The sequence below is a fragment of the Mercenaria mercenaria genome, chromosome 6, assembly GCF_021730395.1.
Source record: "Mercenaria mercenaria strain notata chromosome 6, MADL_Memer_1, whole genome shotgun sequence".
Taxonomy (NCBI): Eukaryota; Metazoa; Mollusca; class Bivalvia; order Venerida; family Veneridae; genus Mercenaria; species Mercenaria mercenaria.
The window spans coordinates 5,824,042-5,838,404 of NC_069366.1; the positions used below are offsets into that span (position 1 = coordinate 5,824,042).

The 14,363-nt window shown below is 35.2% G+C and overlaps 1 protein-coding gene across 1 annotated transcript in view; it reads right to left on the reverse strand.

Annotated features, from left to right (window-relative positions):
• Positions 1-14,363, reverse strand: part of LOC123549783 (F-actin-uncapping protein LRRC16A-like) — a 51,280-nt gene that overhangs the window by 19,822 nt on the left and 17,095 nt on the right. The window contains exons 9-17 of the mRNA XM_053546606.1: positions 11,355-11,453; positions 10,693-10,824; positions 10,053-10,169; positions 9,446-9,508; positions 8,527-8,636; positions 7,413-7,500; positions 6,765-6,872; positions 5,571-5,606; positions 2,288-2,357 (exon numbers count right to left, since the gene is read on the reverse strand). Coding sequence (XP_053402581.1) covers positions 2,288-2,357; positions 5,571-5,606; positions 6,765-6,872; positions 7,413-7,500; positions 8,527-8,636; positions 9,446-9,508; positions 10,053-10,169; positions 10,693-10,824; positions 11,355-11,453 — 823 coding nt within the window. The remainder of the gene's footprint in view (positions 1-2,287; positions 2,358-5,570; positions 5,607-6,764; positions 6,873-7,412; positions 7,501-8,526; positions 8,637-9,445; positions 9,509-10,052; positions 10,170-10,692; positions 10,825-11,354; positions 11,454-14,363) is intronic.

Consider the following 14,363-nt stretch of genomic DNA (forward strand, 5'->3'; position numbering starts at 1 on the left):
ATCAAGATGAACATTCAGACCAACTTTCATACAGATCCCATGAAAAGTATGGCCTCTAGAGAGGTCACAAGGTTTTTTTATTATTTGACCTACTGACCTAGTTTTTTAAGGCACATGACCCAGTTTCAAACTTGACCTAGATATCATCAAGGTGAACATTCTGACCAATTTTTATGGAGATCCATTCACAAGTATGGCCTCTAGAGAGGTCACAAGGTTTTTCTATTTTTAGACCTACTGACCTAGTTTTTGACCGCACATGACCCTGTTTCGAACTTGACCTAGATATCATCAAGATGAACATTCAGACCAATTTTCATACAGATCCCATGAAAAATATGGCCTTTAGAGAGGTCACAAGGTTTTTCTATTATTTGACCTACTGACCTAGTTTTTGATGGCACGTGACCCACTTTCGAACTTGACCTAGATATCATCAAGATGAACATTCTGACCAACTTTCATACAGATCCCATGAAAAATATGGCCTCTAGAGAGGTCACAAGGTTTTTCTATTATTTGACCTTCTGACCTAGTTTTTGATGGCACGTGACCCACTTTCGAACTTGACCTAGATATCATCAAGATGAACATTCTGACCAATTTTCATGAAGATCTCGTGAAATATATGGCCTCTAGAGAGGTCACAAGGTTTTTCTATTTTTAGCCCTACTGACCTAGTTTTTGACCGCACGTGACCCAGTTTCGAACTTGACCTAGATATCATCAAGATGAACATTCAGACCAACTTTCATACAGATCCCATGAAAAATATGGCCTTTAGAGAGGTCACAAGGTTTTTCTATTATTTGACCTACTGACCTAGTTTTTGATGGCACGTTGACCCAGTTTCAAACTTGACCTAGATATCATCAAGGTGAACATTCTGACCAATTTTCATGAAGATCTTGTGAAATATATGGCCTCTAGAGAGGTCACAAGGTTTTTCTATTTTTAGACCTACTGACCTAGTTTTTGATGGAACGTGACCCAGTTTCAAACTTGACCTAGATATCATCAAGGTGAACATTCTGACCAATTTTCATGAAGATCTTGTGAAATATATGGCCTCTAGAGAGGTCACAAGGTTTTTCTATTTTTAGACCTACTGACCTAGTTTTTGATGGCACTTGACCCAGTTTCGAACTTGACCTAGATATCATCAAGATGAACATTCTGACCAACTTTCATAAAGATCCCATGAAAAATGTGACCTCTAGAGTGGTCACAAGCAAAAGTTTACGGACGGTCGCACGGACGGACGGACGACGGACACCGCACGATCACAAAAGCTCACCTTGTCACTTTGTGACAGGTGAGCTAAAAATTGAACTGTCTGACCTTTGAACTGTAAGTGTAACCTTGAACCTTATGATGTGGGTTATGCGCTATGCATGTCATCTTGATGAGGTTAACAAGTCATGCTAGTTTTATGAAAATTCATTCAATGGTTACAAGATATAGAGCCAAACACAAATTTAAACTTTCTAAGTGTGATCTTGATCTAAGATGGAGTGACCTTGGTTGTGCACTGTGCACATCATCTTGATGAGGTTAACAACTGATACTTATTTTATGGAAGTCTTTCCAGTGGTTAAGAAACTAGATATCGTCAAGATGAACATTCTGACCAATTTTCATGAAGATTTCTGGCATCACGTCATCGTTATAACACAAAATCCAAACATGACATGAAACTTCTACTTAGTTAAGAACAATATGTGAGAAGGCTTTTCATATTAAGTGCAATATCACAAAGCATCTAATGTTGACATAATTACCATCTGGCTGCAAGTCATTTAAGTCGTCTGAAATCATTACACTAAAATGTTTTACACAATAATAACTCTAAATGAAATTTTCAACCCTTTTTTACTCCATGTTTGACATACTTATCTGTTGCAAACCCTACTTACAAATCTATACTTATGTACAATATCATTTAAAATAAATGTCTAAAACTACAAGTATTCAAATCTCTAGAACAGTGGAGCCCCTGTAAATGGAACGTCATGACTAAAGGGACAGGGGAAGTTCAGTTTTGTTGGATTTCTGGTTTGGAAGGAACTTCCTCAAGACAACTAATCAATTTCTAAGGGGGTTTCCCCATGCAGGGGTTCTGATTTAGAGGGGTTCCACTGTATTAGCTATTATATATTCACTTTAACCAAAGCAAAGGATTTTTACAGCTCTGGGATACTTTAACAAACAATATAAATATACATACAAAGGGACAATAAATCATATAATGTAGTAGGGATGCTTTATTCTATGGTTTTGTACTTACCAACAACCGACTGGGGACGTATCTTTCTTGCATGCATACTCTTCCTCTTGTCTTTCATTTTAGGAGAGTCCTGAAAATCAAATTATGTGTATGTGTAAAAGTACAACATAAAATCCTTTAGGTTTTGTAAGGACGAGATATTGATAGAATTGCATATTTTATCTTTCATCATTCAATTAAATTTATAGCTGGAAATCATAAACAAATTGTCTAAATAACTGGATTAATAAAAGCAAATTTACATGTACAGGAATATGATATGCGTTATTAACTAGTGACTGCTTTTAGTAGAAGCAAATGTCTCCCCACACTGTTTCATTGAAAAGGAAAGCTGAATTGATATATGCAGCTGAAAGACATGTGTTTGGAGACAGTTAAAAAAAGAAGTTGAACCATGACCAAAACTACATAACTAATCAACAAAAATTAAACAAGAGCTGTCTATAAAACATATATGCCCCACAAGATGGCTCGCATGAGGTAAATTGTAATTGTAATTTTCAGTATTAAGTATGTGGTCACCTTGACCTTGGCCTAATGACCTCATAGACTAGAAAGATTATCTACTAACCACATGAAGTTTGAAGGCTGTAGGTCCTAATTAGTTCCAGTTATTAATGAGGAACATTTTTCAGCCTCAAGGTCACTGTGACTTTCACCTTGATCTAATAAGGACAAAACATTTAGGGATAATCTATTGACCACAGACAATCATTCTATTCAGTCTGAAAGCTGCAGGTCTTAATGCCCTCCAGTTATTGACCAGAAACAATCTTCAGTCTCAAAATCACTGTGACCTTAACCTTTGATGTACTGATCCATCATCAGCTGACCATAAGCTGTAGGCCAGATAGTGCTGGAAATAGTTCTCAATTTCAGGGTAAAGTTGACTTTGACTTCTGATATACTGATCTCTAATGACAATAGGCAATCATGAAATGGAGTTTGGTGGCCATAGGACTAAGCATTTCTCCAGATAATGATCAGACACCCTTTGCAGTTTCGATGTCCATATAGCTTTGACTTTTGACCTACTTACCATCAATTCAATAGATGTTGAAGGCAAAAGGTCCATGTTTTCTTTAGTTATTGCTATGAAACCCCTTTCATTCTCATTGAGGTCACAGTAACCTTGACATTCTGACACCCACCCCCTCCAAACCAACATGGATCAACTACTAACCTGAGCAACCATCCTTTAAAGTTTGGTAGCTGTTAACCCAATGGTTATTTAGTTAAGAACTAAAAAAATTTTTTTTAGTCCTGACCTTGACCTTTGACCCCTAAAACAATATGGGTCATCTTCAAATCACAGGCAAACATTCCATGAAGTTTGATGGCTTAAGACCCTTTTAAGGTTATTTTAGGATGAGGTTTATTTTCGTCCAGCTAAACTGACCGAAGTACTACTTTAAGTAGAGAGTGCATGGCATGCTCTCGAAAAATGACCTTTAAAGGGCCAACTTAAGGACTCGATCTAAAAATAATCAACAGGAAAATGCCGATAATATAACTAGCCTTCGCTTTACATCTTCCCACATCCTACCTGTAATTTCAGAAGAACAGTACCAACAAATTTTTGTGACAGACAGACAGACAGACAGACAGACAGACAGACAGACAAGACAAAATCAATATACCTCTCCACATATGAAGATATCGAGACACATTTAAATAGTGATTTTGTTAAACAAATATACAATGGATATAAATGTGTTTTTAGCACAAAACACAATGCATTACAAGCACTTAGAAAATCTGTCTCTTGCACATGATAATATAAAGTCTTTATCTAGTATTACACTTGTGAACAGAAAATTTCCAATCCAAAGAATCATGCTTATAATAGACTACAGAGTTTTCTGTTACCAAATATCAATCTGAAAGCCAAATAAGTTAAAACTTAAACTTTTCCCATGATTTAAGACATTTTGTGTTAAAATTTGCGATAAGAACTTGTTCTACTGGTAAGTCCATTTTTAGATGATTAAATACCATATAAATGGAATGAGCATGTATAACAGGATGAATTATTATAAACTTACTGACCAGTTTGTTGGTCAACAGTCCAAGCACCAAGGCAAAAGGAGCAAGGGCCAACAGCTTTGACTACTGACTGGCAAGTCATTCAGTGAGTGCTTCATTACATAACATGAGACAATTGTTTTCATAGATTAAATTTTAAATTTTTTACTTTTAGCCCAGTAAACGTATGTTGAATAGAGACCAATTTTATAGCACAAACTATGGACTGGGAATTCACAAAATGTATATAAGAAGTCATGTAATAACAAGGAGCTGCGTTTTCAAAATCATGCCCCTGGGTGTATGACCAAAAATGTAGTTTTTTGATGTTTTAAGTTTAAAGGTGAAGATCATATGAAGGTCAGGGTTATCTATATATAGGTCAGTTTGAACGTTATGTCACATGGTTTGTTGAGTGTGAGTATGAACTAAATTGGGTCATTTATTTCGGCTGTAGGACCAAAAATGTTGTATTTTAAGGTTGGTTTTAAGTAAGAAGGCAGAGGTCATACGAGGGTCAAGGTCATTTATATACAGGTCAGTTTGTAGGTCTTGCCGCAAGGATTGTTGAGTGTGAATAAAAACCAAATTGGTTTATTAATGTAGGCTGTAGGCAAACTGGTAAAATCTCATAAGGACGGACACAATCACTATATGCTCAGGGATCATAAGAATAGAACTAGAGGTGCTTTTGAGAAAAGCGCATGTCTCCCACAACTGCCTAATCATCTGAATAGTAAGTCTGTCTTTATATACTGTTTACGTCTTGGAGTAACCGGCCTATTGGTATTCACATGTTGGAGTAACCGGCCTACGTCTGGGTATCAGCGGAGTAACCGGCCTACATCTGTGTATCGGTAATTATGTTCAAGGGCCATAATTCCGAAGTGCCTGGGCCGATTTGGTTAGTTATCGAACTTGGCCGAGGACTTATTGGCAAACACATTTTGTTTAAGTTTGGTGAAGATCGGATGAGAAATGTTCGATTTAGAGTCCGAACAAGCTTTGTGACAGACAGACACACACACAGACAGGAGTAAATCAATATGTCTCCCACACTACTGTGTGGTGGGAGACATAATAATAACTGTATTAATTAAACAACAAAAGTAACTGCTAAAATATTACCTTGATAATAAATCTTTAACAAAGCATTACATATAATGTGTGCAAGAAACTCGACAAAGCAAGAACAACAAATCCAAAATGTGCAAAAGAAAAAAAGCCAATAAATATTTGGCAGAATGTTATACCCTACCCTGAAAGCTTCCACATGGAGTGTGTGTAATATTGGCTAGAAAATATAGTAACATGAACAGATAAACATTAAAAACAGTTTTATCAGTCAACTGCTTCACAATAAATTGTAATATCTAGTTTTCGAAGAGTTTCAAGCAAGATGAGACATTATTTTAGCATGTAATAAGCAAATAATAAATATGTAAGCACACAAATAATTATCAAACAAGTTTTCACTTGCAGTCCTTAAAGTGTGTAAGTTTTGAGCAGATTAGCACTTAGTGGACCAAAGACAGTATATTGTTAAACCAAATTTCATATGCAAAATCAGCATTAATTCCTTATTACTTTATCTATGGACATATTCCTATTATTAAAAGTTACAATCAAAACGAAATCATCATATCTTAGACAATAGGTAAAATTAACAAATTTTTAATCCTTATCATGCTGGACATGACTGATTCTGCCTTTGGGACCAGTGCAGATCATAATCAGCCTGCACATCTGTGCAGTCCGATCAAGATCTGCCCTGTTTGCCATTCAGTCAGTATCCTTTTTGGTAAGCACCCCTTTTAACAGTTAATGGTACTGTCCAAATTGAAAGATGGATAAGTTCATTATAGAAATTTAGCAGGGTAAATATCAAAATTATTAGAATTTTTTCTCTTATAAATCTGAAAGGCAAACACCCTGGATATTTTAGCTGCATATCTATGATTGCAAAGACTCTAATTCATCTAAATTATACTAATATATTTGTTGGAACAAATCCTCTCTCACAGAAATTATATACAAACAACAGTTACTGAAGCCACATATATGTTATTATTCTAATACTTTAAAGGGGCAAGTGTCCAGATATATATCATAACCATTTGTAAGCCATTTGTACCAAGAAGAACTAATTGTCTACTATTTTACAATTAAATATTTTACAGTCTGACTGAAACAATAGATAGATTTTTAACATAACTAAACAGACTACCCAAACATCTGTGTAAAAGCTCACTGTATCACATTATTTTTCTTTTTTATTTATGATAATTAGGAAATAAAAGTACTTTCTAAACATAAAGTGTCTGATATAAACCTGGACTGGTGCTCCTATAAGCAACGATCTTACGCAACATTTATAAGTATGAGACAAACACACAAGAGGAATGGTATTAAAAGTTCACATAGATCTGACACATTCACTAAACTGATGTACCTGTGGAGATTTACTGCGAATATTAGCCTCATTCTGGTCAAGCTTCTTTGACTCGGTCACCTGACTTCGTCGACCAGCGTCCTTCTTCCGTTCATTCAAGTGATTGGTCTGGAAATAAACAAAATCATCTTCACCAACGTGTAACAGTATCTTATTTTTTTCATAATTGTACTGAAAGAATTCCTCCATTAGAGATAAGGCCACGAGTTTTATTTTGATAGCTTAGCTTTAAGAACGAGCAGAAAAAGCCTTTCTGTCATTATACAACAGGCTTCAGAATGAGAAAAGAAAACTACAGAAAACAGTGAACAAAATACGAAATTCATAGGCAGCATGTTTTGTCTGATTTAAAAAATGAAATGTAACAGAATAGCTCTCCTTTTTCTATAAATAGTGGGAAAAAACAACAGAAAAAAAATTGCCGAAGATCAGTTATGCAGATTTCCAACAAAATTCAAGAACATACTCATTTGAGAAAATGCTGATGGAGGGTTGTACACTTTCTGTATGGTAAGTTTACGTCATACACTTTGTTAAGAAGACAAACAGCACGACATAGTCAAATCATGAAAAAACACTGATTGTCCAAACTCCACACTCCTAAGTCAGGAGAAGTTATATCACTGCTCCAAATAAGTGGCTACTTACCAAAGTTTTATGAGAGAAAGAGAGACGTTCTATGACTTCATCAATAACTCTGTCAGATACATGCGCTGCAACTGCGAGATTGAGCTCACTGTAACAGATAAACATAACACTTTCAATGGTGTGTTCCAATCATTCTGTACATATGTATTTATTTTTAGAAGTTTTTTCCATCTTTTAGACTAATTTTAGCACAAATGCAAAGATGAAGAACACAAAATTTAAATGACAACTGCTGACTCAGTGAACTAATTATTATTTTTTTTACTATTTTTTACAGCCAAACATAGGCTACTTCCCCTAAACAAAAATAGCTATCTGTTGCATTTTACCTTTAAGGTCACATTTTTCTCCTGGAATTTACAGAAAATGTTCTGTAATATGCATGGTGAGCAATTTTATGAAAGCCTGCATTTAGATATTTTTCAACCTCAATTACCCCTCATGTTGCTTTAAATTTACAACTTTCACAGCTGCACTCCACTGATAATTATGTCAAGCTAACTGTGTTTACTTCTCATCTGGTGCAAAATTCATAAGAGCTGTTCGTAAGACAGCCAATGCTCGGCTCTTCGAATTGTTGTCCCAGATACAGGAATATTACCCTAAATGTTAAAATATCTTAGAGTTTCAATCCAGTATATGCATTAGTTTTGGAGTAACTTGCAGGCAAAACTTTAACCAGAAGTCGTTAAGTTCAAAAGGGGACATAATTTTGCAAAATACATGTCAGACATATGGTCCAAAAGGGGGTATAATTTGGCCAAATTGCATGTCAGAGTTATGGACTTAATGTTATCACCTAGTTTAATAACCCCAAAGACACATGTGAAGTTTCAATTCAGTATCTGCATTAGTTTTGGAGATAGTAACTTGCATGCAAAACTTTAACCAGGATTTTCTAAGTCCAAAAGGGGGCATAATCTGGCCTACTGTGTAGTTTTAAGGCTTGTTATTGCTTAGTGATAAAAATACAGATTTTTGACCTCAATAACAAGGTTGACTGAATATATCAGTGTCTCCCTAAAAATGTTTACTCAAATTTACTGAAGATATCAGTAACTCCCTTGAGTTATTTACTTAAGTTTACTGAAGATAATGCCATTGAAATGCTTACCTAAGTTTGTTGAAGATATCAGTATCAACATCATTGAGGATATTACTGGTGAAATCTTTTGGCAAGGCACTCTTCTCTCCACAACCAGATTGTAGGTCTGACAGAAATGCCTGTAAAATATATAAATATTTATTACTACACAAGAACACAACTTGCTGTTCATGTATGACATAGTAATGAATTAACAGACATAATAAACTCAACATTAACAAGTAAATACAAGTATGACTGAAAGCTTTATTACAAAAAAGAACATATTTCTCTGATAAAAAGTGTCAATCAAACCAGTTCTGTCCTCAGAAAAATCTTTTAAGAACAAGAGCTGTCTCCATAGGATGACACATGCCCCCGATGGCACTTTGAATGAATAGTTATGGCCGATGTCAGAGTTTAGGACCTTTGACCTACGGAGCTGGGTCTTGCGCGCGACACGTCGTCTTACTGTGTCACACATTCATGTGTAGTTATTTTAAAATCCATGCATGAATGACAAAGATATGGACCGGACACGCCCATCAATGCACTATCATGAAAAATGACCTTTAACGTCTAAGTGTGACCTTGACCTTTGAGCTACGGACCTGGGTCTTGCGCACGACACGTCGTCTTACTGTGGTACACATTCATGCCAAGTTATTTGAAAATCCATCCATGGATGACAAAGATATGGACCGGACACGCCCATCAATGCACTATCCTTTAACATCTAAGTGTGACCTTGACCTTTGAGCTACGGACCTGGGTCTTGTGCACGACACGTCGTCTTACTGTGGTACACATTCATGCCAAGTTATTTGAAAATCCATCCATGGATGACAAAGATATGGACCGGACACGCCCATCAATGCACTATCCTTTAATGTCTAAGTGTGACCTTGACCTTTAACCTACAACCGGTAAAAGAATCTTACAATCTTACCTGATCTTTCATCAAGGCCTTGCACTGTTTAGTTGTTGCTTCCAACATATCTTGCACTGTTTTCTGAAAGTAGAACTGAACAGTTAGTTAGATACAAATAGAACCTACCCAGTATCAGCAATGATAAAAACAGTTTCATTTATCAATAACGTTTTTTCTTTATTCAGGCTGAACAGGTCCCCATTCACTAAGACTTATTTGATTTGAAACCAGATGAACTTCTGATTCGCCTTCCTGCATATACCAGTGGGATAACACTGTGACAGCTATTTCTGTATATACCAGTGGGATCCATCAAGTGGTTCATGAGAAAAAGTTCTTTAACGGTTTTTCTCTTTTTATTACTAGTGACCCCTATAAGGGCTCAAGCAGAACCATTTGAAAAAAAATCTGAAATAGGTCCATGCCAAATTTGGAGTGATTCAAACCTGAAGTTTCAAGGAGAAACATTGATGCAGGACAAAGGAACCTGGGCAATCCACCTTTATCAATAATAAATATCAGGTGAACTTAAAACAGCAGGACCATGTGAAACATGTTAAACCTCAAAGTGAGCAATGAAAAATTTGGATTATATAATGTAAGAAGACAATAACACAATACAAACTTTCATCTGAGATTCCAAGACCTTTGTAAGTTCCACTGAGATTTCCTTTAGTTTCTGAGCTACTGGGCTATTGGTGTTCTGTGACTGTATGGCAATATCATGTAGTCTAGGTAACAACTGAAAAGTGGACAAGAACATTCCTCAGAAAGTTGTTAATTTGAACAAATTGTATGGGCTCAAGCATCTGTGTTACGAGTCCGACCTTCACTTGTTCAGCAGTTTGACTTACATGAAATTATCAATCTATAAATCATATTATATATCATATTGTATGTATGTAAAGCACCTATGAATGTGTTTGTCATGAAAACGGCGCTATATAAATATGACAGAATATAATATCATGGTAGTGGGCCCTTAATGACATTCGGTAATTTATGTACTCTCTCTACGTGATTTCAGCATTCTCTGATTTTTACTGAGAGTCATGCACGTGTTTAGCTACATTTACATACAAAGAATGCCAAAATGCATAATGAGACTTTATTAGCAAATGGAAATTTCCGTGTGTCAATACGATCCACTAACTTAATTTTACTTTTGACAAAGTTTACTCTGTAATAAATTTGATAATTATTCAACAACATTTTATTGATTCTTTCAACATCAATTCAGGAAATAAACAAAATTCCAATCCTACTGTTTTAGAGTTGTCAGCATCGGTTATTAAAGACTTTGCAGTCTCTACATCCCCGCTGCATGGCTGAAGGGCATTCATAGATTCCAATGCGTTAATTGTATCCTGCGATTGTACAACCAATCTATCGACCATCTGAAAAAAATTTTTAATTAAATATGGCATTACCAGTCCATTTACCATCCGAAAAAAAAAAATTAAATGTTATATATGGCATAACCTACATATCCATTGGAAACAAATGGTCTACCACCAGAATGAATGATAGACTGATCAAATGACAACAGGGAGGCATAAAAAGAAAACATGTGAAGATAAAAGCTACATTTCACATGCTTAGATCTCCACAATACTTTGCTATGATTGCTTCCAACTTCTTTCAAGATTTCATTTAAAAACACAAAACTTGTTTAACTTTTGACAATTTTATTATTGTCAAGGCTCCAATAAAGAATTTTTGACCATTCATACAGCTTTTCCATGCTTATTTTGAAATACAGAGGACCATTACTTTCATACCTTCTAATAATTGTGAGGTCTTCACTACTGGCAGATTCTTTTGCACAAAAACTGAAGGAATGAAGACTCCAGACTTTTGACTAAAATGACAGAATATGCTTATTACAAGTCTCTAAAATACTATAAATAAATATCCAATGTTGTACCTGTTGTGTTGAGCTGATCAGAAATCCCTGCTGTAACCGGTATGCCTGATCTGACGAGTATTTCTGTGGGCTGTGATTTCGCTGAAGTAATCTCTCAATCTGTATAGAAAGGTTAAAAAATTAACAATGCAAAGATTAAACAAAATTCAATGTTTTCTTGTAGGAATGTTTAATTGGTTGTAGGTGAAAATGGGAATATGCAGCTTGGGGGTAACTGTTGACAGTAATGAGGCTCTGATTTGCACCTACATGTCATAACTTATCTACTTGTATACTGTATTCTACAAATAATAGAAAAAATGAAAACAAGAGCAATCTAATGACAGGATGCTTGACTATTTGCAGCCCTTCCACCTAATACTAGCTTATAAACAAAAGTTTTAGTAAATTTTGAAGTTGAATACAGGGCTTAATTTTGCCAAAATTAAACCAGACTTATGAAGTCATCTAATAAATTAAATGCTAAACACGTGTGAAGAATATGAAAACATTTGGTCAAGTACAAGGTAGTTCATGTCAAATATGCTTACATGCAAAACTTTCACAAAGTTTCTATGTTAAAAAGGGGCATAATTTTAACAAAACATAAGCTAGAGTCATGTAGCTCACCCTGTGCGGTGAACTCATGATGCTGATGCTATGTTTTAATTGCATGTATTTAAGTTTGAAAGCATTTGGCCAAGAGGTTTTGAGAAACCTGCCACATGAAGAACTTTAACAGAAAGTTCTATGTTAAAAAGCAGCATAATTTTAACAAAATAAAAGGTAAAGTTAAATAACTTGTCTTGTGCAATCATCTCATGATGCAAAACAAAGTGTGAAGTTTGAGTGTTTTTGGCCAAGTTGTGAAGTTTGAGTGTATTTGGCCAAGTTGTGAAGTTTGAGTGTTTTTGGCCAAGTTGTGAAGTTGGAATGTATTTGGCCAAGTTGTGAAGTTTGAGTGTATTTGGCCAAGTTGTGAAGTTTGAGTGTTTTTGGCCAAGTTGTGAAGTTGGAATGTATTTGGCCAAGAAGTTTAACAGAAATCTTACATGCAAAACTGTTTAGTGATAGAGATGTCGGGTTGAAAAACAAGAGGGCCATGATGGCCCTATATAGCTCACCTGTTATCATTGCACTTGAGGACAAGAAGGTCCTCAGAAAAAATATCTAAGTCCACAGGACAGGAACAACAAAGGGAAGAAAATAAACCAAAAAGAAAAAAAAAATTCTATAAGATACAGATATGTCAAAATACACCTAAAAAGTGGAGGTACCATCCATGTTGTACCACAGAAAAGTGGTCTCTGTTTTTCCCTACCACCAATAATAAAAAAGTTACTATAAATAAGCTATTTATAGTAACGTAAAAGGGAAGTAATTAAAAAACAAGAGCTGTCTGATGACAGCGCGCTCGACTATTCGAAGAATTGATTGAAGAATGGGGTCAAAATATTTCCACGGATATTCAGACAAAAGAAATAAATAGATTAGACAAACAATGTTCCTGTATTACTTTGATTTCGATAAGTCTTGCACTAAATGGCAATATATGAGGCAATTTCAAAGTCCAAAAAGGGCCATAATTCAGTCAAAATAGTTATGTACTCTTGCCTACAGATGGAAATCATAATGATAAACAAGTGTTCAAAGTTGAAAAGCCATATGTCAAATAGTTTTGACAAAACATGGACTTGTATGAAAACAGAACCAATTTCAAAGTCCAAAAAGGGCCATAATTCAGCCAAAATAGATGACAGAGTCATTTTCTCTTTCCTAAAGATAGAGACTATTATACTAAACAAGTGATAAAAGTTTCAAAGCCATATGTCAAACACTTTACAAAAAATATGAACTGGTACGAAAAACTTAACCAAGATTTCTAAGTCAAAAGGGGCCATAATTCAGCCAAAATCCTTGATGGAGTTATGTACTCTTGCCTGTAACTGGACATGGTGATGGTAAACAGGTGTTGAAAGTTTCAAAGCTTTATCTCAAAAGACTTGTAAAAATATGAACTGGTAAGAAATATTAACCAAGATTTCTAAGTCGAAAGGGGCCATAATTCAGCCAAAATTCCTCATGGAGTTATGTACTCTTGCCTATAACTGGCCATGGTGATGGTTAACAAGTGTTGAAAGTTTCAAAGCTTTATCTTAAAAGACTTTGTCAAAATATGAACTGGTAGGAAAAACTTAACCATGATTTCTAAGTCAAAAGGGGCCATAATTCAGCCAAAATCCTTGATGGAGTTATGTACTCTTTCCTATAACTGGCCATGGTGATGGTCAACAAGTGTTGAAAGTTTCAAAGCTTAATCTTAAAAGACTTTGTCAAAACATGAACTGGTACGAAAAACTTAACCATGATTTCTAAGTCAAAAGGGGCCATAATTCAGCCAAAATCCTTGATGGAGTTATGTGCTCTTGCCTATAACTGGCCATGATGATGGTAAACAAGTGTTGAAAGTTTCAAAGCTTTATCTCAAAAGACTTTGTCAAAATGTGGACTGGTACGAAAAACTTAACCAAGGTGTGATGCCGACGTCGACGTCGACGCCGTGGTGAGTAGGATAGCTCTACTTATTCTTCGAATAGTCGAGCTAAAAATGATTGTAAGTGAACAAAAGAAGGATCTGCCAAAATAAATCTGTTGACATAAATGAAATTTCAGATCAGTATCTTCATTAGTTACGGAGATATACCCATTTTAATTTGAAATAAAGGGAGGTAATTTGACATAAAATCAGTCCATAGTTATCTACCCTCATTGGCTCAGTCCAACTAATGACAATAATGAAATTTCAAATAAGTCCTATAAGTACTTACTGATATAAATCCATTTTGATTACAATCAGGGGAGGTAATCAGATATAAGATAAAATAATTGTGGAACCTACGAATGGATCTGATTTGTCATGGAATCCAAGATTTATTGTTGTTGAAGATATTTTGGAAGTTTGTATCAAATAAAACCATAAATGAAGTCTCTATTAACTGCAAAAGCCAAAATAGCCAATTTTGGACCTTT